This window comes from Panthera tigris, chromosome F3 (genome assembly GCF_018350195.1).
Source record: "Panthera tigris isolate Pti1 chromosome F3, P.tigris_Pti1_mat1.1, whole genome shotgun sequence".
NCBI lineage: Eukaryota > Metazoa > Chordata > Mammalia > Carnivora > Felidae > Panthera > Panthera tigris.
In genome coordinates this window covers 18,931,645-18,956,294 of record NC_056678.1, presented here as the reverse complement: position 1 = coordinate 18,956,294, position 24,650 = coordinate 18,931,645, and the positions used below count along the sequence as shown (strand labels likewise).

General features: G+C 44.1%; 1 protein-coding gene across 3 annotated transcripts in view; it reads left to right on the top strand.

Moving 5' to 3' along the window:
• ASTN1 (astrotactin 1) overlaps nt 1-24,650 on the top strand; it is a 302,406-nt gene that overhangs the window by 225,715 nt on the left and 52,041 nt on the right. For all 3 annotated transcript variants that reach the window (XM_042975952.1, XM_042975954.1, XM_042975953.1), the window contains exons 15-16: nt 5,702-5,806; nt 8,041-8,229. In XM_042975952.1, the coding sequence (XP_042831886.1) occupies nt 5,702-5,806; nt 8,041-8,229 (294 nt within the window). The remainder of the gene's footprint in view (nt 1-5,701; nt 5,807-8,040; nt 8,230-24,650) is intronic.

Below are 24,650 nucleotides of genomic sequence, written 5' to 3'. Positions count from 1 at the left end.
GTCACTTGCTGAGCAATACTTCCCATGTGTGTGTGTAAAATGCCCGGAAAGAGAGGGGTACAATGACACACAGAAATAGGACAGGTTCCACACCAAAGAAACCTGTCTCCTGTTTAAAGGTCCACCGAGACTTCATGCGTAGTAGTTTATTGTGGAGGTGAGGGGACTTTGCTTCAGTCGCTAGGCTGGGAGGACAGAGAGGAGTCCTGGATACCACCTGAGGCATTTTTGGAGGAGTGAGGAGAGATCTGAGAAATATCAGAAGAGCACGTTCGACTCTACATCTGTGGAAATGAGGAACAAATCCAAGCCCAGTCCTCATCCCAACAGAAACTTCTTTCCCTTCTGTACCCTTGGGCCTCTCCTAGTCTGGCATAGTGGACATAAAAGGAGTAGAAGGATGTCTATATAGATCATTTACACTTGTCATGGCCTTGAGAGAGTGAAGTCTAACATTTGTTGCACAAAGGTTCAATCTTGCTTTTTTAAAAGCCCAGAATGACTAGAAGAATTCAAGAGACGTTTGACCAAATGTCTCTTATATTAACTTTCTAGTTCTGGTAACATTTTAATCGTATCTTTCCTGAGAGTCACATAGAGAATATCATATCATGTTGCCCTAGGTGCTATTTTAGGTTATAATGCCCATAAACCTACAAGCTTAGAAGATTTTAGAGCTAAAGTGATCTTCAGAAGCTTCAATATCAGCATTTACAAGCATGGTGGTGTTTTTTCATGAAAAACCAGTGCTCTACTATAAATAGGTTCTTCCTTGAAATATTGTTTAGAAAGACTATAGTATCTACCTCTCAGCAATTTGCAACTCCTTAGCATAGAGAGAGCAGGTCCCAAGAAGCCCTGTAGCAATGAAATCCCTTCTGCCTCACTTAACCCAGCAATTCCCAAACCTGTTTAACTAGAGAACGTTTTACACCTAATAACCATTTCCATCTTTCAGAATATTGGTTGGAAGAACATACTGGAAAATAATTGATTTTTGTGCTTTATCTTGCTGAATGCTTCCCTCTTCATCACGGAACACACGGGTGGCTCAGTCAGTTCAGCATCCAGCTTCGGCTCAGGTCATGATCTCACGGCTCATGAGTTTGAGCTCCGCATCGGGCTCTGTGCTGATAGCTCAGAGCCTGGAACCTGCTTCAGGTTCTGTGTCTCCTTCTCTCTCTCTGCCCCTCCCCTGCTCATGCTCTGTTTCTCTCTCTCTCTCTCTCTCTTTCAAAAATAAATAAAGCAAACATTTAAAAAAGTAAAAAAAATAAGAGTTGAGAACCCTGAGCTTTGCCAGCCTTTTTTGTGTTGTAAGTTGTGTGGAAATAAATGAAGAGCAGCCAAATTAAAACAGGTGAAGGCTGTTTATTCAGAGCTTGCTATAGCAAGAGACTTAGCCTCTGTCACTTGCATTTTGGCCAAGACTGAAGGGCTGACAGAGGAGTAGGAAAGCTGCAGAGGAAAGAAGGGAGGGCCTCGGATGTGCCCAGGTTGGACGCTTTTGGTATGAGGGTGGGCCAACTACCTGGGAGTGAGGCATTCCAGGTAGATGTTTAGGGGCACGTAGGTCGGACCTAAATTGGGAGCAACAGCAAAGATAGGAATGCTGTCAGGTATCAGTCAAGTCCTGGTCATGTTGGGCCACTTTTTACAGGGCTTATTGTTTGGCTTCCTGGACTGGTTGACAGAGATAGTGGTCTGACTTCTAGAAGTCTGATTTATAGACAGTAGACTAGCTTCTTGGGGTGCTTACTGTAGATAATAGTTTGGTTTCCTGAGCTTTTTGCTGCAGATTAGGGGTCGGAGTTCTATTTTTATATATGGTCTGGCCAATGCCTGTCTGTATTTTGAGTCTCTCAGTTGAGAAAAAGAAGAAACCAGAGGCAGACCAAGGAGGGAGAGGAGGCTGCTGGTTACATTTATGGGCCAGTGGGTGCCATAATTATTAAACCTGCGTAAAGATTTAGAGCTCTGATCTTTTTGGAACTTCTTCGGGTTCATCTGAAGGAAATAGACTTTTAAAACTTCTGGGCAGAATACATTTCCCTGACATTTCAAATAAAATAACAGGAGAAACCAATCTTCCTTCCTTCCTTGTTTCTTCCCTCCCTCCCTCCCTTCCTCCTTCCCTTCCTTCCTTCCTTCCTTCCTTCCTCCCTCCCTTCCTTCCTTCCTCCCTCCCTCCCTTCCTTCCTTCCTCCCTCCCTTCCTCCCTTCCTTCCTTCCTTGTTTCTTCCTTCCATCTTTTCTTCATTTCTTTCTTTCTTTCTTGATTGTGCATAAATCAATTCAGTCATTCCTTTTTTCAAGCATAGATAGGGGAAAGTATGTTCTTTCTAAAGAAAACATAGTCAGATATTTTGTTTGAAAAAAAGAGTCATTGAGAGATGTGTCCCAAATAATAAAAATAAAAATAAAATAAAATAAAATAAAATAAAATAAAATAAAATAACATAACATAACATAACATAACATAAAATAAAATAAAATAAAATAAAATAAAATAAAATAAAATAAAAAACTAGAACTGACTGCATGTTAAGGGCACACTGAGAAAGAATCCTATGACCCGGCTAGAAAGCATATACTTTAAAATACCCCTTTCTTCCTAACTAATGGACATATTATCCACATGCAGGCACAAAATAACACCTCCCAAGCACTGACAGTTCCGTAACTGTCTCCTGATCATGGTGGAGCCGAAATGCACTCGGTAGGATTGTTGTTCAGCAGCTAAGTGACAGCTAAGTGACAGTGAACTTGGCTCATCCTGAGTGAATATGGGACACTGTTACCCCTTCCTAACCCCTGACATCCCTGCTGTAATTTTCTTTCCTCTGTTGTTCTGAACTAAAGCCTAGGAATTTATAATAAAAGCATCTATAAAGAAATGTCAAGCTTATACAATTAGGGGTGATGAGGCAGAAGACAACATTATAGAAGCCGCGTGTGGTATAATACTTTATCTTATCCCAACATACCTTTATACCCGTAACTTTACTGGGTTCTGGCAGCTCACCTGTAAAGCAGGCGAGGTGAATACCATTATCGCCACTTTTCAGATAGGAGAGTGGAAACCTAGGATTTGCCCAGCCCAAAGTCACACAGCTGGTTGGAATCTCAGGATTGAAAAGGAAGCAATAGATCGCCTCTGCTAAGCCTCTGCCTTTACAGACGAAACCTCCAGCAACCAAAAGATCCCCCAGCTAGGTCGCCAGAAAGGAACTCAGCCAGGGGCCCCTCTAGCAACATGGCCAGTGTTAGAACTGCTTTTCCTGCCTGTTCCTTCTCCCATCAGGAAGCAGCTCCATTAAAGGGAATGTTTTCCAATATACTGAAAAGGCCTCATTGATTGGACTTGCTCACTTTTTTATTAATAGTCTTTTTGAAATAACCACAAGCTAGTGAGCTGACGTGACTAGAGAACGCGCGTTACGTACAATAGTTCTACAAAGAGTGCACGTTTTGTGCTCTACCGAAATGTGCCTTTGAGGTATGTGACCGGGATGTTAATCCTGTAAAGTTACAATTTCATTTATATGCCTTTAAAATTAACATAAGGGGGTGGTGCTCGAGTGACTCTGTCGGTTAAGCGTCCAGCTCTTGGTTTCAGTTCAGGTCATGATCTCACGGCTTTGTGGGTTCGAGCCCCGCAATGGAGCCTGCTCGAGACAGCAATGGAGCCTGCTTGAGATTCTCTCTCTCCTTCGTTCTCTGCCCCTCCCCTGCTCATGCTGTCTCTAACTCTCTCAAAATAAATAAATAAACTTTAAAAACTAAAAATAAAATTAACATAAAGGTTAAAAGCCAAAGTATGACTGTTGTCACCAAGCTTAATGCCCTGAAAGAAGAACATTTGAAAGAAAAAAAAAGTACGGAAGACCTTCTTTTAGTTTCAAGTAACTTATCTTTGATGGCCTGACATGAAATTTAAGCGATTGATTCATTAAGTGCCCCTTCTGACCTTTTTTTCTTTTTGTCTCACCAATAATTATTCTTGTATGAGTCACACAGAAATGGAAATTTGGTAGTCACTCAGCTAATTTGACCAGAGTTGACAAGCAGCTAATTAATCCCACCCCCTCTTCATCCAGTTTATGTATTAAATTAGTTGATTTCGCCTCACGGAAGCATGGGTCAAAATGGTAGGGTAACTCACTGCGTATGTGTTATCGCCATTACATTTATACACATTATATTAAAACACACTATCTATCTAAATTTTCTATACATATTGCCATTATATTTATGTACATATATGTATACGCATATGTGGTACGCATATACCATATGTATATGTACACATATGTATGTGTACATCATGTACATATGCGTATACGCATATACATATATGTACATAAATGTATATGTACATTATGTACATATGTATATGCATATACATATATGTACATATATGTAAATGTGTACATAAATGTGTATGTACATATATGTATATGCACATATCACATACGCATATACATATATATTTATTCCTATAACTTACACACACAGCAAATATTAGGCATAGAAATGAAGCTAAAATTGGTTTTCTAAACTTAGCAAGGTGTTTTTTTTTTAATTTCTTACAGCATAATTATTTTGTTTCTGTAGAGTTTTATATTTATCATAATGACTGGAATTCAAATAGGGTGCCCCTCCTTCTCCAAGGTGCTCAAGCAAGAATAGCCTGTTTTATCTTCTCTAAGCACCTACAAGGATGTGCTTATTGAGAATGACTTTGGACAAGTGCCTTGGCTTCTCAGAGCCTCAGTTCTCCCATTGGTAAAAAGGGAGACCACAAATAAAGTGTCTGTCATACTGTCTGGCACATAGATGGCACTCAATACAGGGCCACCCTGCCCCTTAATGACTTAGTCACGCTGACCCTGTCCCTCCTGGTGAAGAAGAAATAAGCATTATCAGCTTCAGAGTAATTAAAACTTAAATACTGAACACAAATCAGTTAAATGGGACAGAAAAATCAATGTTATCAGGTACGTGAGCTGAGTCAATTACTGCAGCTATTAAAGAGAGTGAAAATCTGGTGTGTTACAGTAAGCCTAGCATTTCATATAAATTTACTCAGGGAATATTGTAGTAGAATGGTTAAGAACAGGGGCACCTGGGTGGCTCAGTCGGTTGGGCATCGGACGTCGGCTCAGGTCATGATCTCACGGTTCATGAGTTCGAGCCCTGCGTCGGGCTCTGTGCTGACAGCTTGGACCCTGGAGCCTGCTTCGGATCCTGTGTCTCCCCTTCTCTCTCTGACCCTCCCCCACTCATACTCTGCGTTTCTCATTCTCTCTCAAAAATAAACATTAAAAAAAAAAAAAAAAGAACGGTTAAGAGCACCACCCTGCCTCAGAGACATCTGGATCTCCACCCTGGCTCTAGCTGGTGGCTTAGGGCCCTTATGCAGACACCCTCTCTGAGCTTCAGTTTCTGCATTTATAAAACGCAGATAATAACACCTGTCTGGTGACAATCAAGTGACTTTATACATGCAGAGTGCTTAGCAAAATGTCTGCCACAGAGTAAGGGTTCAGAAAATGATAGCTGTTGTCACTGTGATTCCAGAAATTCTCTCCATCAAAGAATGCTTTCTCATTCTCTCACAATGACACCTGCTAACCTAGTAGACTTGGGACCTGTGAATCAATTGCACACACTGAGCCCGCGTCTCCTCTACCCCTAGGGATGGTGAACTTCAGTGAGGTGTCTGGATACCCTGTGCTGCAGCACTGGAAGGTCCGGTCTGTGATGTACCACATCAAACTCAACCAAGTGGCCGTCTCTCAGGGTGAGCACCGCAGCAAGCCGTCCGTCCCACTGGCTCCTGGGGCTTAGAATTCTTTCCAAGGGCACAAGCCTTTTATCCCATTGTTGAAGAAGCAGTCTAAAATGTAGCCACTTCAGCGAGATACATAACCTATTCACTCAGATTCACCCTTAAGGACAAGCCCCTGGAATCAGATCCTTGTCTAAGTATAGATTAAATTATTGCACATTTTATCATGGACTGAAGAAGAGATGGGAAGGGCAAGGCGGGAACCGCTGAAGATAAACACCTACTTTATCATTCTTCCTGGGGTCACACAGTGTAGAGAGAGGATGTGCAAAAGCAGACTTTGTAGAAATTGACAGAATAAAACCGTCCACATGCAAAGAGCATGACTTAGAGTTTTCAGACAATGAAAGAAATAAGGGCAAAGGAGCAAGAAAGAGGAGGATGTGGGAGAGGGGATAGAAAACAGCTTTTATGGTCACGAAATACTAGCAGGTGAGCAAAAGATAGACAGATGATAGATAACAGAGAGAGCTAGCTAATAAGTTAAGGAGTAACGAATTCCAAAACTCAGGACAAATTGAGCCAAAACACAACAGTGAGGTGCTCGTACAAGTGTCTTTACACTTTAGCGGTCAATGCCTTGAATCAAGTTATTCCTAGCACTTAAGCTATTTGAATGTGTGATTTGCAGATGGGAAAACTGCTACAGACAAGGCCTTAATACAGGTGCGCACCTCCATTCCACGTCATCCCCTGGGACCAGGAGAACGTTACTCGCATTGTTTCTCCAAAGCTACCTAAAGAACATGCCAGATGTGAAGTTTATGCCATAGGGTCTTGTTTCTCTGTGTTGGGTGGAAAGGTAACTAGAGCCAGATGACATTGTTGGCACAGGAAGACAAGGAGAGGGACCTTTGGGTCAGCAACAGAAAGGCAGAGTCTTAGCGCCAACAGGAGAAACGTAAAAGGTAGGGGACAGGTAGAGAAGCATAAAGAGGAAATGAGCCATATCCTCACGGAAGTAAAGCTTTACATCTAGGGAAAGAAACTGCATTAAGGATGTAGAACATGTCCATAGGACACAAGGGGGCCCAGAACTTTATTTTAACGTGAAAGAGTTCTTGGCAGGAAGGGATTGGGATGGGGAATCTTCCTGAAGTAAACTCTGCTGGTACAGAAAATCCTTGAAAGAACTAAGCTGCTCTTCCTTCTCGGGAAATGTAGCAGTAGAGAATTTGGCCTGTTCACGTGCTGAGTTTGCACCCAGCACAGGTGCTGTGCACATCAAGGGCTAACAGGGGGACATCTCTGTTGCCACATGCCTTTCAAAGCCACAGGTGGCATCACAGGTGATGTGGACTTCTGCACTAAGGGTCTTGAGCCTGGGCCGGGCTCGGCCTTGTCCTGTTAGGACACAGGTGTGTACAGAGAAAGTCAGACTAAAGCTGGCCAGGTTCAGAAGGCATTGGGTTTGGAAAATTTGTTGTGGGCTCTCTTTCTGACAGGTGTAATTCTCCTAAACAGGGAAAACGAATCTGTGGAGATGTGGCTGGGGAGGAGGGTGGGTGGGGGGGAACAGATCCTTTCCTCCATTTGGTATTTCCCTGTTCGTACACTTTTGATTTTCTGAAATAAATATGAAGAGTGTATTAGGGACTTTCCTTACTCCTCTTCTTCCATTATCTTCCCATTACCAATGTCTGTGTCTGAAGGCAATATGCTGTCTCCAAAAACTCTTTTGGTCATTACCCACAGTTAGAATACATTTTTTTACACTGCGACCTTGTGCATATGCACACCCCCACATACGCACAAAAGAAGTTTCATGAAACAGTACATCATCTTACGATGTGAAATGTTCTTCGCTGGTGTTTGTGTTTCTATTTTAGACTATGCTATTCTTTTTTTTTAATGCTATTATTTGAGCTCACTAAATTAATTTGATGTCATGACTTGTGATTTGAAAAAGAAAACCCAAGATTGACTGAATCAGGGCGTTAGATTTGGCAATGTAATGCCTGCATGAAGCTAACAGCATAACCAACTGCCTTGAAAAGATACTCATTTAGGGACTAAAGTGTCTGATGTAGCTAACTGGAGAAGTTCACCTGATACTTCAGCCAGCTCTCCAGCATCACTTTGGGCCACAGAGGTACTTCTGCTTTTGAGGCTGAATGGCCTGGGAATCCAGATGCTCCCCACCCTGTGAGACCTCACTCTTACTTTTGGGTGATGTTTCTCTGTAGCCCTCAGCAATGCGCTCCACTCCCTGGATGGAGCTACGTCTCGTGGGGATTTTGTGGCCCTGTTGGACCAGTTTGGCAACCACTACATCCAGGAAGCTATCTACGGCTTTGAGGAGTCCTGTTCCATATGGTACCCAAACAAGCAGGTGCAGCGGCGACTCTGGCTGGAATATGAAGACATCAGCAAAGGTGAGTGATGTGCTCACCAGCATATTCTACACCCTTGCAGGTACGGCTGTCTAGGTGCAAATCATGGGACCAAAATAAAGGAGTCTGTTGGCAAAGGACTAATTCAGATACTGTCTTGATGCTTTGCGCCCATCCTTAAAATTGCCAGGGTTGGGATGTTTGGGGAAACTTTAGATACAGGATGGGGTCAAAACTGTATGGTCACTTTGTGAGTTACCATGAAAAGAGTCCACTAAGGGTATTTACCAGTCCCTGTGCATTCATGGCAAGGGCAAAGTATTCGACTGTTCTCATGGAATGTGGGAGGAGCAAGAGAGTGTCGCAGTCTCCACCACTTTCTGCTTCTCACCCCATCCTGCCCTATCTTTAGGCCCATTTTTTCCCCACTGATTTGTGCTAAGAGGAAATCTCCATTGGCTCAAGTGTTTATAAAGCTCTGAATAACAGCCTTACAAATAAATCCTTGTCTACTCTTGGATAGCCGGTTAGTATTCTGTCCAAGTAAGTATAAGAAATTGGAGTTATTCAAACCTTTTGAATTCACCTTCTGGTATGGGAGGAGTACTGGCTGGCAAATAATGTATTCTGATCAACCAAGACTGATGTAGAATCGCCATTCGTGGAATTTCTTCCGAGCTTAGCCTCATGGCATTCTGATGAGGCCGAGTTATAGATGTGTGAGTTGCTAAAGGGCAAGCCATGAAATTAGTGCAATGGAAACTCAAGAAGTAAGTCATCCTAAGATTTAATGATCAAGAGTCTCTCTGAAATGAGGGGACCCCTATGTCAGCAGTGCTGGACTGGGAAAATGTGCCCCCATGGCTGAGATGCTCTTCACTCTCTGAGCTCCATAGAAACTTCTGTTTTGTCTCACTTGATGGGTAGCAGAGGCATGAGGGCCTCTCTTCCGGCTCATCCTTTTCTTCCAGAAGCAGTAAGAGGCTTGTGTCTGGGCTCCCAGTTGTTGCAGCCATTTCCCTCCAAGCCCTGATTCCTCTAAACCCAAGGACATAATCACAGGCTTCTAGTATCCTTTCAAACTTCAGTCTCCTAATACTGTTCTATTCCAATTTGCCAAGAAAGGAGTGTCATGTAAGCAAATGTAGATAAGACCAGTTCCAGCTGGCAAAGCTTTCTTACATTTCTATGCCAGAGCCTAATGATTGAACCAAAAGGCTAATTCCTTCCCTGCTTCTGTTTGCCAGTGGTTCAGGGATGGCCAGGTTCTATGACTACAGGGAAATGAGCCTGACCTTCCCTTGTATTCCTGGTTCTGTTCTTTGCTTCTATACTGAGCACTGCAATGTCCTTGAAGTTAAACCCTGAGCCCAGGAGGGAGGTGTATCCATGACCTTGGCACTACACCCATCTTGATCTCAAGCCATTCTCAAGTTCATTTTGTCACAGTCCAACTGGTGACTCTAGTTCTCATAAGTATTATGTATACAATACTTTGCCTGTTATTGATCTCAGAAGATATTCAAACATTTTTGTATGTCTACTTTGATATCTCTCAGTTATCCATGCATACCACCCCCCTCCCAAGTCTTACCTCTGCGTCATAGAGTTTATCTCTTTTATTGTTTGGTCTGCTTACTACTCTTAAATATTCTTCTCCTCTGTAGGGACTAATTTCCTTTTCTTCCAAAAGAAGGATGCTCCTGATGAAGACTTATAAATACGTAAAACGAAGGAAGATTTTCTTCCACTTTTCTGCACTCTGAGAGGGTTGCTCCAGGATGGGATTTATACGCTAGGGGTGACGAGTGTTCTGAGAGGGCTGGACCTACCATGACATAAAAGTGCCATCTTCTTGGACTCGAGTCCCTTGATTATATGTTCTTGTCCACTCTAACTTTCAAAACCTTCTAGTGAAAGGGATTCTCTATTGCTCACTTTTGCGCCTGTGATCAGATGCCTAAAATTGCTCACAGATTGAATAGGAAAGGAGATTTATTAGGAGTGAAACGAAATGGAAAATGCATAGGACTTAAGGGTTGGGTCTCTAGAATTCGTCAGGTGACTTTTGCTTCGTCAGTTAACGGCCCGGACCTCCCCTGTAATGCCCTCTGTGGTTCCTCCCAGCTCCGAGAGTGTATGGATCCTTACACGTTCCTCTTTATGTGAACAGCTTTCTCAGGTCAGACATTAGAATAAAGACTGCCCTCTTCTCTGTACAAATCACTGCACAGTTTCTCAAAGGTAGGTGTCATGCCTTATTCAACTTTAAATCCCCAGGGTCTGACACAGAGCCGGGCACATGGTAAGTCTCCAATAGTTGTTTACTGTGGTTGTTGTTAGTGGTGATGGAGGCAGTTATGGTGACAGCGGGTGGTGATGGCGGTGGCTGCGGCTGTGGGAATGGTAGGAAAAGCCCTTCTCATGCGGCAGCTTTCCAAGTGGGTTTTATTATAGACATGCAAAGTGCTCTAGTTCTGCCTGGCTGACGGAAACTCACAGATGGATATTTTTGGCCAGATCCTCAGAAGCCAGCCTTTCATTCATCACGCACCTATTTGTCACACTACCGCTACATGGTGTGGCCACACCAATATTGAGGAGTATCTGTCTTTCAATAAGTCTGACTGAAACCTGTGAAAAATAAACTCCCACTTATTGTTCAGGATTAGCATATCCTAATTTTTTTTTTTACAGAGCAAATAAGGACTACCAGATGTTGAGTGAGTAGTTTGTATATCTCTTCTCTTCTTCCTCAGATTCTTTTTTGACTCTTCAGATTATTATTATTTGCTTTCAATCCCTGTCACCCTACAGAAATAGTGGAGAAGGAAATCAAGGGCTTCTCGGTCAGAGGTTTACTTTTCCATTCAGTGACCATTGTATCTATGTCAACTGAAGAATTTGTCCCTCTTGACCAGGTCTGTCATCTTGAAAATTCTCTCTTCCGTTCAAGTCCCTGATTCTATTCCCTCTAGATTCTCTTCATAAATCTTTGGCCTTTGTTTCTCAGCCTTTTTCCCCTTCCTCCTCTGAAGAAATTATTTACACCTTGCTTGTTTTCCAGAATTTCATCTTTAATGTTCATCTCTTCTTCCCCGTTGCTGGGTGATTCTCTTCTGTGTCTACCTTAGCCTACATCTCTGAGATTTTGAAACCTTGCCCTTGAGTGTTGAGCATTTCTACCTGGATATGCTCTAGGGACCTCAGCGGTCACCATCTCTTTTCTCTGTACCCACTAGTAGATTTGTGCACTGCAACGATGGGTCAAAATGCAAAGTGGGGAGTACGTCTAGATGCTCTCCTCCGTCCTCCACACTCACTCATTTACAAAGTTCTGTTCTTCTTACCACCCAAATACTTCTTCAACAGGTGTAGGTTCTCCTGTCCATGTCTCGAAGCCGTATGAGCTTATGGTATCAGCTCTCATAAGAAAAACTGAAATTGCGTCCTCACGTGTCTCCTTTTCTTCAGTTTCCTTCCACTCTAGTCCACTCAACATCATACTGTTATCTTCTTAAAATGCCACTTAATCATGAGACTCTTCAGCTTGAAGCTGTTCACTCACCCCTGGCTGCCTTCTCAACGTGAGCATGACCTCACTCCTGGTATTAGTTCCCTTGGGCTGCGATAACAAATCACAAACTAAGTGGCTTAAAACAACATAAATTTATTCCCTGACTATTCTGGGGGCCAGAGGTTCAAATACCGTGTCAATAGGCCAAACTAAAGGTATCAATAAGGTGGCTCCTTCCGGAGGCTCCAGGGGAGAATTCCTTCCTTGCCCCTTCCAGCTCCTCAAGACCACTGTATTCCCTGGTTTCTGGCCGTCTCCATCTTTAAGATGTGTCACTCCAATCTCTGAGTCACCTGGCTGTCTGCCAGGACTCCTACCTGCTTCTTCTTTCCTTTTTTTTTTTAAATTTTTTATGTTTATTTTTTATTTTTGAGAAAGAGAGAGACAGAGCACAAGCAGGAGAGGGGCAGAGAGAGAGGGAGACATAGAATATGAAGCAGGCTCCAGGCTCTGAGCTGTCAGCACAGAGCCCGACGCGGGGCTCGAACCCACAAACCGTGAGATCATTGGCGCTCAACCAACTGAGCCACCCAGGCGCCCCCTGCTTCTTCTTTCTTGTAAGGACCCTTTGGATTACATTGGGCCCATGCAGATAATCCAGGATAATCTCCCTATCTCAAGAGTCTTAATTTAAGCATATCAGCAAAGTCCCTCTTGCCATTCACAGGTGACTGTCACAAGTTCCGGGGATCAGGCCCTGGGCATCTTTGGGAGCCCTTTCCAACCTGCTACATCTCTGCCCTCTGCAGCTGCTGCATCACTGACCATTCCATGCCCCAAGTATCCTCCACTCTGATGATAACAAGGCTGCTCGCTCTCAATCCCAAACCCTTGCATTTGCTTCCAGACAGTGAAAGGCTTTAGAGGCTCCCTCCCTGCCCCAGTCCAAGGCCCTAGATATGTTTCTGTCTCACTCAGAAATTTTTTCTTGGGTCCCTGTCTTGTCTCCTCTTGGGGCTCCCTGTTTTTCTCTTTTCCCAGGTGTCCGTTCAGTTGTCTAATTTCTGGAAGGATCTCCCTCTCTCCTTAGCCCCTTAGGATCAGCAAATGAGTCTTTCCGGCTCTGAATTCTGTTTCTTGCTTTTGTTTTTTAATTGCCCTCTCCAGCTCTATAAATTGCCATTTGCAATTACCGATACCCAGTCCCAGGCTCAGGCCCCAACTCTGGGTCCAGGGTCAGGGTTTGGAAGAGGGCTTGGAGCCTTTTCCACACGTCTGAGCCTGTGGGCATGTGCTGCCTGTCTCACCTTGTCCTCTGTTCCACCTCCATTCCACAGTCCCCTCCTTCCTGCTCTCCCAGCTGACGGAAGCTCACGTGCCACCCCTCCCACCACCCCTTCCCAGATCCTCTGGGTGGAGTTCTTTGCTGCCTCTTAAAGCCCCTTGTATCCTATCCTATCCCCCGGCAGCACTCTTCTCATTTCTCTGTGTGGCCATTTCCCTGTAGGACTGTCTCCCGCGATAATGGATGGCACAGCACTTACCCTGTTTCTCTCTCTCTCTTTCTCTTTTTTTTTTTTTTTGGTTTAAAAAGATTATTTATTTAAAAAATCCAGAATGTATAAAACAGAATAAAGTGAAAAATAAATCTCCCTCCCACTCTTAGTTCCCAGTGTTCCAGTTCCACACCCCAGAGGCAGCCAGGCAACTGTTGCTAGTTTACTGTCTATCCATCCAGAGAGGTTCCATCCGTAGCCATTTGCAAGTGAACAAAGCAAATTGCAGAAGAGTAGATATATTAGGGTCTCATCCGTTTTAAAAATTATACATATAAATATATGCCAATACGCACTATATAAATATATATGTATAATCTTCTAATCTGTCACTAAATATGTATATGTGTATACAGTATGTCTATGTATATATATACCTACATAGAGAGAAACATATGTATATAATCTCAAAATAGCTTTGTGTGTGTGTGTGTGTGTGTGTGTGTGTGTATACACACATTATCTGTTTGCTCCAAGATTAAGGCTATGGGGTAGAGACTTTTATTTTTTGTACTAAAAAATTCTGTATTGCTTTTCCCACAATAAGCACGTGCCACTTTTTTTTAATGTTTATTTATTTTTGAGAGAGACAGAGCATGGACAGGGAAGGGGCAGAGAGAGAGAGAGGGAGACCCAGAATCCGAAGCAGGCTCCAGGCTCTGAGCTGTCAGCACAGAGCTCGATACAGTGCTTGAACCCATGAGCCGAAGTCAGACGCTTCACTGACTGAGCCACCCAGGTGCCACAAGCATATGCCACTTTTACAATAAAACTCTTTTAACACATGGGAAAAAATACATTCTGAAAAGTTTGTGTTACCGTGGAGCGGAGACTTACAAAGGTAACTTAAAAAACAAAACAAAACAAAACGTACAATTGTATCTACAGAGAGCTGAACTTGGGATAGAAATCTGGGAGGAAGTGCAAAACAATGTCATCATTTCCTTTTGGTATTTGACTCTGCATCCCTGACGCAGTGCCTGGCATATAATTAGCATTCACTGTTTTTGAAGGAATGAATCCTTTACTTTGTTCATACTTCAGAAGAAACCAGTAAAGAGTTACAGATATGTAGATTCCGGAGAAATGACCAAAGGAAAAAAAAAAAGGAAAGAAAGAAAAGAGAGGAAAAAGAAAACATCGAATCTTCTTCAAATAAGAACTTCCAAGGGCTTAATTTTCATCCTCAAACTGACACACCCAGTACATTTTCTTTCTTTCTTTCTTTCTTTCTTTCTTTCTTTCTTTCTTTCTTTCTCTTTTCTTTTTTTTCTTTTTAATACTCCATTCAGGAGCGGATTTCCTCAGGGCTTTCTTCCTTTCCTTTTCCAATACCACTTCCATTGTTACTTAAGATCTGACCTTTGTCATTATCTTTTCTTGCCATTGCCTTTGGTGCATGCACATCAGTGGGGTTATCTGGGTTGACAGGTGGGAGTTAGGAAACTCTTCCTGTCTGCTGCACTTTCTAGTCCATAATCCACTGAATTTTTGTTGTTTATTTGTTTCTAGCCAGTTGCCTCCTCTCCGTGGGGAAAGCTAAGAAGAATAGCTTCTTCTTCTTCCATGATACGGAGCTGAGGGTTGTATTGGGGGTGGGGGTGTGGTGGAGAGTAAGGTGACTCTCTAGCTCCAAGTCTTAAGTCAGATTAGAGTCAAAGGAAGAAAAGTAAACCACCTACATGGCATTGTGTTTTTACCACACAGGATGCCACGTTTTCCACTTCCCATCGATTTGTTTTTGGGTGGATAGAGCCCGAGACAGACTCAGCTGGTCCCTTTCCCCAGAATAATGAACAGATGTCTGCCATGGCTGAAGCAGAAACAATAGCTGGATCGGCCGCCAGCCTTCTGATCCTGGTCTGTGAGTGCTGGTCAGCAGAGACCCAGGGTGGGACACGTGACGCTGGTGCACTTTGCAGGCTAACGTACATAATCGTGGTAAATGGCATGAAAACCTGATTAAGTTCAGGACGCGACATAGAAATCCAACAAAGAGCAATAAAACACGTTTCTATAATGCTTTATGCTTTACAACCCTAGGTTGCAAGCCAGTTCCAAAGGCTCTTTTTCTGCACGTTTACAACGATGAAGTTAGCGCTCAAGTGGCAAGGCAATTATGGCATATAGCTATTTTCTTTAAATGATTAATTAATTCGTTCCTCAAACATTTGCTGAGGGCCTGCTCCACGCAAAGCCCTGTAGTGAGCAGAGAGGGGATTTAGGTTTAGAGGAGACAGCTGTTCTATGGCTTTCCCAGGCAGACGGCCTGGTGAAGGTGCTGCTGAAGCTGAGCCTGGTGGTGTCATAAACAGAGGCTTTGAAAAGGAGCTAAGCTTTCCTAAACATATGGGTGAGGTTTAATTTGAATCTTCAAGTCCCCTAGGCTCTGATGCAGAGTCCAGAGTAAACTGGATCTTTAGGCTGCAGAAAGACACCACTGTGAATAATATTACCAAATAGCATGTTATATAACTTTTCTCATTTAATCCCTAGGTCTTACCCTCCCCATTTTATAGATAAGGAAACCAAGTCTCCGAAAGCTTAAATAAATAACTTGCATGCAGTCACATAGCTAGTAAGTGGCAGAGTCAGGACACCTTCACCTCCTGACACAGACTGTGGGCAGCTGCATGCCATGTTGCCTGCCAATGGTACAAGAAGAGATTAAGGTGGGAAGTGTAGTGGACAAGATGGAGGTGGGGCCAGGACGTCATTGAAGCCAGGTCACTGGTCTAAGATGAGCTCGACAAGGCCAGATGTCAACCCTCGTTAGACTGCATAGTGGATCTGCTGCCTTTCACCTTGAGTTTTCTGGAGTTTTTGATTGTTGTGAGTTCGGGGGGCCATGAGCAATGGCACAGTGGCCGCAGCAGTTTTTCGTTTTCCTATATGGCGGCGTTTCTCAAAATTTATTGCACAATATGTATCACCTGGGATCTTGTTAAAATGGGAATTCTGATCCGGTAGGTCGGGGTGGGGCCTGATATTCTGCATGTCCTGACAACTCTCACTTGATGCCAATGCTGCCTGTCCAAGGACCTGTTTTGAAGAGCAAGGTGATAGACTTGTCTCAAAGACCCAACAAGGAATGGGCTCCCCCACTGTCCTTGTTCGTCCTGTCCGGTGCAGGGGCTTTAATGATGGAGCCATGGCACGGTGGCCTCCAGGGGTCTATCCTGGTGTCATCCCCACAGAGGAGTGTCACAGATAAGAGGACTCGACTGAATGGTTTTCACTTTGGTCCAGGACTTTTCTCTGATTAAGCCATTGATCGATAGGCTTGTGTGCCGAATTGAACAGTCCTAAGCCCTCAGGTGCTAAAAGGAATTGGAAACATGCCAGTAATCAGGACTAAAGGTGATAAGCTGATTTTTCTAAATTTTGTACTATAGGCAACACTGTTCTCATCTTAATATCTCAAGCGTTTTCTAGGTATTTTTAAATTTAGTATTTATGAGGCCCCGGTTTTTTTCTTCTAGAATCCACAAATGGTTACAGAATTTCATAGTTTAACATTTCATAGTTTAACATTTAACATTTTCGTTAATGGGACAATTCTGGTAGTGATATCAAATTCCTTTCATATAATTATGGGCCTGACAATAGTGACATATTGTGCATACCTACAATTTAGTAGTTAATTATATAGTATTCTGGATTATTTTCTACTCCAAGCATGTAAGCTTTGCCCTCACAACTTGATTGATTGCTTCTTGGAAGAGGGCTTATTCATTCACTTAGTCAACACCTGATTTATCTAAACATTGGTCTAGGCACTGGGTATATAATGATGAATGACACAAAAAACTTTCCTGCTTTTGTGGAGCTTATATCCTACTGAAGAGAGACAGAGAGTGGCAGGTGACAAATAAATGAGAGCAATAATTCTAGATAGTGAGAGAGAGATATTATAAGGAAACTGAAACCAGGTGATGTGATAGAGATTGGCTGGAGGACTGGGGGCTGATGAAGATGGTGGCCACAGAAAGGCCTCAGTGATGATGATAAGGGCGTGAAGTTGAGCTGAGACCTGGAAAAGACAAGAAGGAGCTGGCCATGCAAAGACCTGGGACAGAACCATCCAGGCAGAAGAAATAGCAAATGCAAAGGCTTCATAATTTGTTTTTAAATTCTCATAGCTTCTAGCATAATGCTTCTAGGAGGGCATATGAAGTTATTTGGTAAATATCAGACTGATGATCAATATGACTGTGGAAAACAGAGGAGCCTGGATTCTCTGATGGAATATGAAGAGAAGAAGCTCCACTTCGAGCCCAACTTGTTCTGTTTCCTAGATTCAGCAAGCTGAGATGGGACCGGTATGTTTAGCCCATCCTCCTTATTTTGAAATTTTAATTCCAGTATAGTTAACATACAGTGTTATATTAGCCCATCCCGTGTTATCCAGCATGTAGATCAGTGCTCATGTGGGCTGGCTGTGGTAGTATAGACCAAGAGAAATAAGCATAAGGCACAATACATATATCCACCAGTATTTTGATTTCGATCTTAAGTTATGCGCTCCATTCCACAACTAATAGTTTAATCTCTGAAAAAAATGTCAGAAATAAATGTACAAGATAGATGATGATGCGAAGGGATATTCCACATCAAATGTGAAAATCTACGCTTGACCTCACTTGGGGTTTTCATGTCTTTGGGGATGAGTGCCTGTTTCTTAAGTAGTAATAGGTCTCTATCGCCCATCCGACTCTAAGGCAGCGTGTTGAGGGAAAAAGCACTGGGTAGGGAGTGAAGACCTACATTCTTGGTCTCAGCTGAACCATTAGCCAGCCTTGGCCTTGGGTAAATTACTTAACCCTCCTCAAAATACTCTTCTCACCTGTATAATAACTACCTTGAATCAGGTGATACTTCTTAGAATTTCTCCTACTTCTAAGGTTCTGTGACTCTGTATACTCAGCCAGTGTTTTCTACTTCTGATAACAGAATGGAACATTTAATTATGCCTGGCTCATGGCTAAATAGGTTAATGCAACTGCTGTTATAATAAAAGGAGTTTTAGTGTAGTTGCTTTTGTAGTAAGTTCTAAAGTCAGACCGATTTCAATCAAAATTTTTATTAGCTGGGGTGCCTTGGTGGCTCAGTCGGGTAAGCATCTGACTTTGGCTCAGGTCATGGTCTCAAAGCTCATGGATTCGAGCCCTGTGTCAGGCTCTGTGCTGACAGTTCAGGGCCTGGAGAATGGAGCCTGCTTTACATTCTGTGTCTCCCTCTCTGTCTGCCCCTCCCCTGCTCTCTCTTGCTCTCTCTCTCTCAAAAATGAATAAACATTAAAAATTTTTTTTTTAAATTTTTATTAGCTGTAACTCTTGAGAAGTTTCTTTAATGGCTGTGAGCCTCAGTTTCCATGTCTATAAAATAAGGCTATTAATACTTATGTTACAAGTGAGCATTGTGTAAAGATTGAACATAATAGTTATATATGCAGCACAATATCTAGTATTCTGTAAGTGTTCAATTCAGTATAAGGCTTTTTATTATTACTATTAGAATTATTTTAATAAATTTGCAGCTCAGCTTTTTTTTTTTTTTGAACAAAATAGTAACTGATAAGAATTTCAAAGGGATATCAGTAAAACTTGCCCTGGGTAAATTCTGTGCTTCACAGAAACGCTGATGTATATTTTACAAGTCACCTACTCATCAGGCTCGTGGAACAGGGGGCCCAAACCTTCCTTCCAAACATCAGGATCAGCATCACATCCTTTGGCAACTATTTTCAGTTCCAGTTGTAGCACCCCCCTGCTGGGAAAAGATCAGGAAGTAAGCACAACTCTTTTTTTGGTGGGAGTAAGGGGTGGGGACTGTGAGAATGTGCTCTCTGTGGAAAAGGATCCCTGGGGAGCCCTTTTTGATAAGCAGCCTGGGTGTTTCTGCCTTTTAAGTGCAAAGGAGCTGCCAGGTGCATTCCACAAAGGGAGAAAAATTCATGAATGTGTCCAGCTGTACCAGCCTTTCCTTTTACCTGTGATTCAAAGCCTCTGCCGTCTAGTTCCACTGCCTGCATACAGATGCAGACACTGATTCCTCTCGTGCCCCAGAGATGGGTCCCTGGCCTTATTTACAGCCAGAGTTCCAACGTAAGTGATGTTGGGGCTGAGAGAGAACTCGTTAGCAGTTCGGTGTTTTGTTAGACCCCTATCTTTGCCTGGTTTCCATTAACGGACGCTTTAGAGGAACATCTACGGATCTCTGGGTTCACCCCGCATGCCTACCCCATCTCCAGCAATGTGTAACACCACGCACAGCACCTAGCATCCAGTCGGTCAGTATTGGTGGAATGAATATAGGAGTGAATGCCATACTTTTTCTCTTCCTCTTCCCTTTCCAAGGGAAATGACAGCAGAATGGCTAAGATAACATCTCCTTGAACACCTTGCCCCGAAGCCCCCGGCACTAGTCCACCCTTTCATTGTCCCTTCCCCCTATCTCCAGGTTTGATTGTTTTGAGTGTGGGGTGGGGTGGGGATAATGTCCTGTCCTGGGGTTTGGCATTAGAAGAATAGGCTGGACATTAAAATCAGGTGATCAGCACAAGGTAGGACTAGGATTAAATACTAGAAAGTGGAGTCAATCCGTGTGTGGACCTTCAGTTTGTGATTTATTATCCCCAATTTCTGTCTACCAGTTAATGTTCTAGGAGCCAATAGCAGCCTTTCTTTTACCACGTTTCCTGACATTTCTTTTATAAAGCAAGTAGGAAAGTTTTCTTGGGAAAAGGGCGGGATAGGTATTAGGTGCAGCACACAGCTTGTATTTAAAATGAAACACAAGACGTAAAACCATTTCGACCTAAACCAACAAATCAACAAGCCGTGTCCATCGGAGCTTCTCTGTGTGGCCACTAGCCATTTCTGGTTCGTTCCTAATCGCCATTCCTCTGTTGTTAGAGGATTCTTTCTGAATCTCACGGAACTCTTGGGAAGTTGGGTCAATTAGTAGAAGGTATAAATTAAAGAGAAAATTAAAAAGTACATAAGAAAAACTGATGTCAAAGAAATCATCAAGAAATGGATCAGGTAAGTAAGTAATTGCAAAAAAAGTGGGAGTAGTCGACATCACGTTGAAACCTGGCCCCGGCTGCCAGCTAGCTACACTACAAAACCTAGATGATTAATGCTGCATCAGTCAAAGGCTCCAGAATATATCATCTCTATCTCCATTACTGATGAGAGGAAGATAGTTCTCTGATCAGATCAACGTCCCTCTTTTAAAAATTCCCACATGCACTTTGACTTTCCTGCCGATATGTTGCCGTCAGCAGAGTCCGTGACATGTAGACCCCGGTTAGCAGCACGTTGAGGGAAGGCTGAGTTCCTTTGCAAGGTACGGATGTTTACGCATTCATGCAGAAATGTGCATTGAGTGTTTACTGTAGATCAGGCACAGTGGTAGGCATCAGTGGTTAATAAGAGAGGGCTCCTGACCCACTGTGGAATTCTAGATGCTGAAGGAAGGCCTATTTTCTCTGCCAGCCTTACCTTACCTCTTTCTCTTCCTGCAACTGGCTAGTCAGTATCTGTGGGACAGCATGCTTGAGCCCTCAGGGGGACCCACAGACGAGGCAAAGGAAGCCATCGCAAGGTCCAAAACACACTTTCCACCTTGGGAGTTTATCCTGTTCCTTGGAAGGTTTCTCGGGGGCAGGCTTATGCACATTCTGTCAACTTCCAAAGAGTCTGGGCTCATGGTGGCTGCCCACAGGAGGAATCTGGGACACACGGAAGGAGGGAAGCAAAGGGACCCGTGTGCAGAGCTTTACGTGCAAGACCCTTCACGACATCAAGTGTTTCTGGGGAGAGATGCTGCTGGGCTGGACTGGGCTGTGCCTGGGACATGTGGGATGCCCAGACCTTGCAGCTTTGGGAAGGCTGTCTGTTCGCTGAGGCGGAGAAGGGGTGGCGCCTGCCTACACAGGGTTCGTGCCTGCGTCACACCGGTCTTCCCCTAAAAACCAGTGTAATTAGACAGCGCGGCTAAATCATAACCGCACGAGGCCCATAGACTTGATGACGTCCGGCAAGGGACAGTGGCCAGTCCACTTAGTTGGAACGTGATGTCAGCAAAGAGCCCTCAGTTTAAGGCAATTGCAAAACCAAGCAGGTTCAAAAACATTTTTGGTTTTGATGATTAAAAAAAAAATGGTAACAAAGTAAGAAAGAAAAAAGCAAGTAGAAAGAAGCATTTCTTTCGCTCAGTTTCTTAGTAAATCTGCCAGGTAAAATACGTGCTTTGTAGGTGAAATGTGAGTGCCCGTGACAGGGAAAAACAACCTAATCGGGTAAACCAACAGCCTGGACTCCCTTGACACTTTTCTGTTTCCTTGGGGTTTTTCTTTAGTCAGGTTGATTCCACAGGGGCAGCTTATAAAGTCTCTCTTTGTGCGTGCCTTGGCTGCCCGTGCTGACTGCCAGGGCCCCTCCCGTCAATTTGTTACAAATCCAGTCGATTACTGTGGTAATTGGTTCTATATATATTGATGTGTTGGGGGCATTTATGGCTTTATGCATTTTTATTTGGTCTGCTTTGACTCCTCCCTTAGAGAGCAGGGACTCGGCCCGCTTCTTTGTGACTCCCCGTAGATGTTGCCTTAGCTTCTGCTCACCGTGGGTTCATCTTCAGTATTGATCACAGTAATGTGGACGAGGATATCCGGAGACGCCAGCCTCCAAGCTTTACTGGTCCCTGCCTTCTTTTACAGGGCTGAATATAAAGAAGAGATGTTATCCCTTCAAACTTTGCACAGTCTCTCTCGTCAAGGGTCATTAATATGTTGGAAGCTGGGTACATCACGTATCCTGCATTCTTCGGGCAGGCAAAGGGCATTAATAATCTAGAGATAAAAGCAAATTGGGGGGGGGGGTGCCTGGATGGCTCAGTCGTTTGAGCATCCAACTTCAGCTCAGACCATGATCTCGCGGTTCATGGGTTCAAGCCCCGCATCGGGCTCTGTGCTGACACTCAGAGCCTGGAGTCCGCTTCAGATTCTGTGTCTCCCTGGGAACATTGCCTGGTTCATCTAGAAAATCGTAAAATATTAAAACCACCAAGGCACTGAGAAATCATTATAATGGTAACTTACAATTGTTAGTACTTCACATATACCATATTTCTCATCACTTTATGAAGGGAAGGGGTAGGTTATATATTATGACCCTTTTTGGTGAAGGGTCTCTTGTGAGTTGTTCTCAGTCCCTCTGAATTGTGAAACCACGAAAGGCCCCTTGCAGACCAGAGTTGCATCCCTTGGGGTATCTGCAAGGTGAATGTGTTGTCCCAGATCGCCCCGCCCCGGGTCCTGAACACTGGAAGCCTTCCTCCCCCAGGGACATCTGCCTGCTGACATGTACCCTTGCAGTAGGACTCTGCCGCCCCCCACTGGCCGTCTAGCACCCCTAATTCCAGAGGGGAGGACCTGAGGCCCATGATGTGAAGACACTAGGCTGTGGTCACACAGAGAGTGGCAGAACCCAGGCTTGGTCACTCATTGTCCCAGTCTCAACAGAGCTATGGCATCTGCTTCTCCATGTGCTGAAGCCCAGGAGGGCTCTGGACGCCGGTTCCACTGCCCCGGTGTTTCTCTTTGAATTTTCGATCCGCCGTAATGCTGACCCAAGATGAGCGCCCCATCCCGTAAGGATGCCAGATCTGCCATGACATGATCTACTCCTAACAGTTTCCTTATGGCTGGGCGTTATTCGCATACTAGCAAACAAGATAAAATCCTTGCTCAGCCCACCTCTTAGCTGGCCGTCCCACCCCTGGAGAGAGGGTTCCAGTCTACAAGTTAGCAAACACTCAGCACCTGCTGCTAAAAGTGTACTGAGTGCCAGGCCCTAAGCCAAGGGTTGAAAGTATGCTGGTGAGTAAGAGCCAGGCCCTGCCCTCAAGTCATTCATAAAATACGTGGGAAGGTGTCCAGCAAACCTGAAGTTGTAATACTGTGATAAGAGCTGTAAGAGACCTGAGAACAGAAAGCACCGAAGAGGGCCTCCCGCTCCAGACTGGGGCAGGACTGAAAAAACCCTGCTGAAGGAGATGTTGCCTGGATGGAGAACTGAGGGTGAGTGGATGTTAGCAGGCAGGCTCTGGGTCAAGGACATTCTCAGTAGGAACAAAGCAAGGCACAGGAGACCCGGGGCCGGGGCGGGGGGCGGGGGGATGGAATTCAGGGGAAATGAGGCTAGAGAGAGGCCAAGGGACTGGTGTAAAGGGCCTGCTGGCCATCCCAGTTGCCTTAGTTTTACCTTAAAGCCATTTGAGAGTTATTGAAGGATTTCAGCAGAGAAAAGGTATATTCCCAGGATGCTTTAGAAGCACACACCCGTTAGCATCTTGGAGGATAAGTGAGAGATATAAAGCCTATAGATAGGATGGCCATCAGGAAAATTTTGGAGTAGACCGGTCCGAAGTGTGGAGGGTCTGGACTAAGGGGAAGAACAAGCATATGGTGGATGTGACAGTAATTTGGGAAATGTCCCCCAGAAGTGACTCTAGGGATGAAGAGGGTAAGGAGGGGGTAAATGGATGGAAGTAGAAAGCCCTGGGGCCCTGCAGTGATTTCTCTCATCGTGCAACAGCAAGAATTTAAAGCTCTTTGGCTCAGGGCGCCTGGGTGGCTCAGTCAGTTAAGCATTCGACTCTTGGTTTCAGCTCAGGTCACAATCTCACAGTTTGTGGGTTCAAGCCCCACCTCAGGCTGCACACCGACAGTGCAGAGCCTGCTTGGCAGTTCTCTCCCACTCCCTCTTTCTCTGCCCCTGCCCTGCTCACTCTCTCTCTCTCTCAAAATAAATAAACTTAAAAAATTAAACTAAAAAAATAATAAATAAATAAAGCTCTTCGGCTCAGACATTATACCAGGCTGATACGGATTTTTGAGTAGCAGAATTTTTGCTTTTTGTGATAGTACAATTTGCTTCTCGATGCTGACAAGGCTGGGGATCCAGAGAGCGCAAACTCACCTTTCTGGAATGTTCATCCTAGCAAGATCTCACTTGTGGGGGGCTCCTGAACTGCAGTCACACCTTATGGAGATATACGGGAGGAATGGGGAACCTGCATTTTCACCTGTATTCTTATCTCACAAGCAGCCTGTGCTATGGCAGGATGCCAAGGAGAGGTACCTTGAACCCAGATCAGTCGTTTGGCCTAGCGCAGGGGGAACGAGGTTAGCGGTGACGTGTGTGATCTCAGGTGTTCAGGTACAAGCGAGTCCATCCACCGTATTAAACATGACCGTAGTTTTTCCTGCGAAAGCAATCTGGGTGGAGATGAACCTCGGGTGTTGGTGAAGACAGAGAACGGGCAGGGCAAGGCGGGGAGATTCAGGCTCGTGAAACCTACTGCTGCCTCCCTGCAGT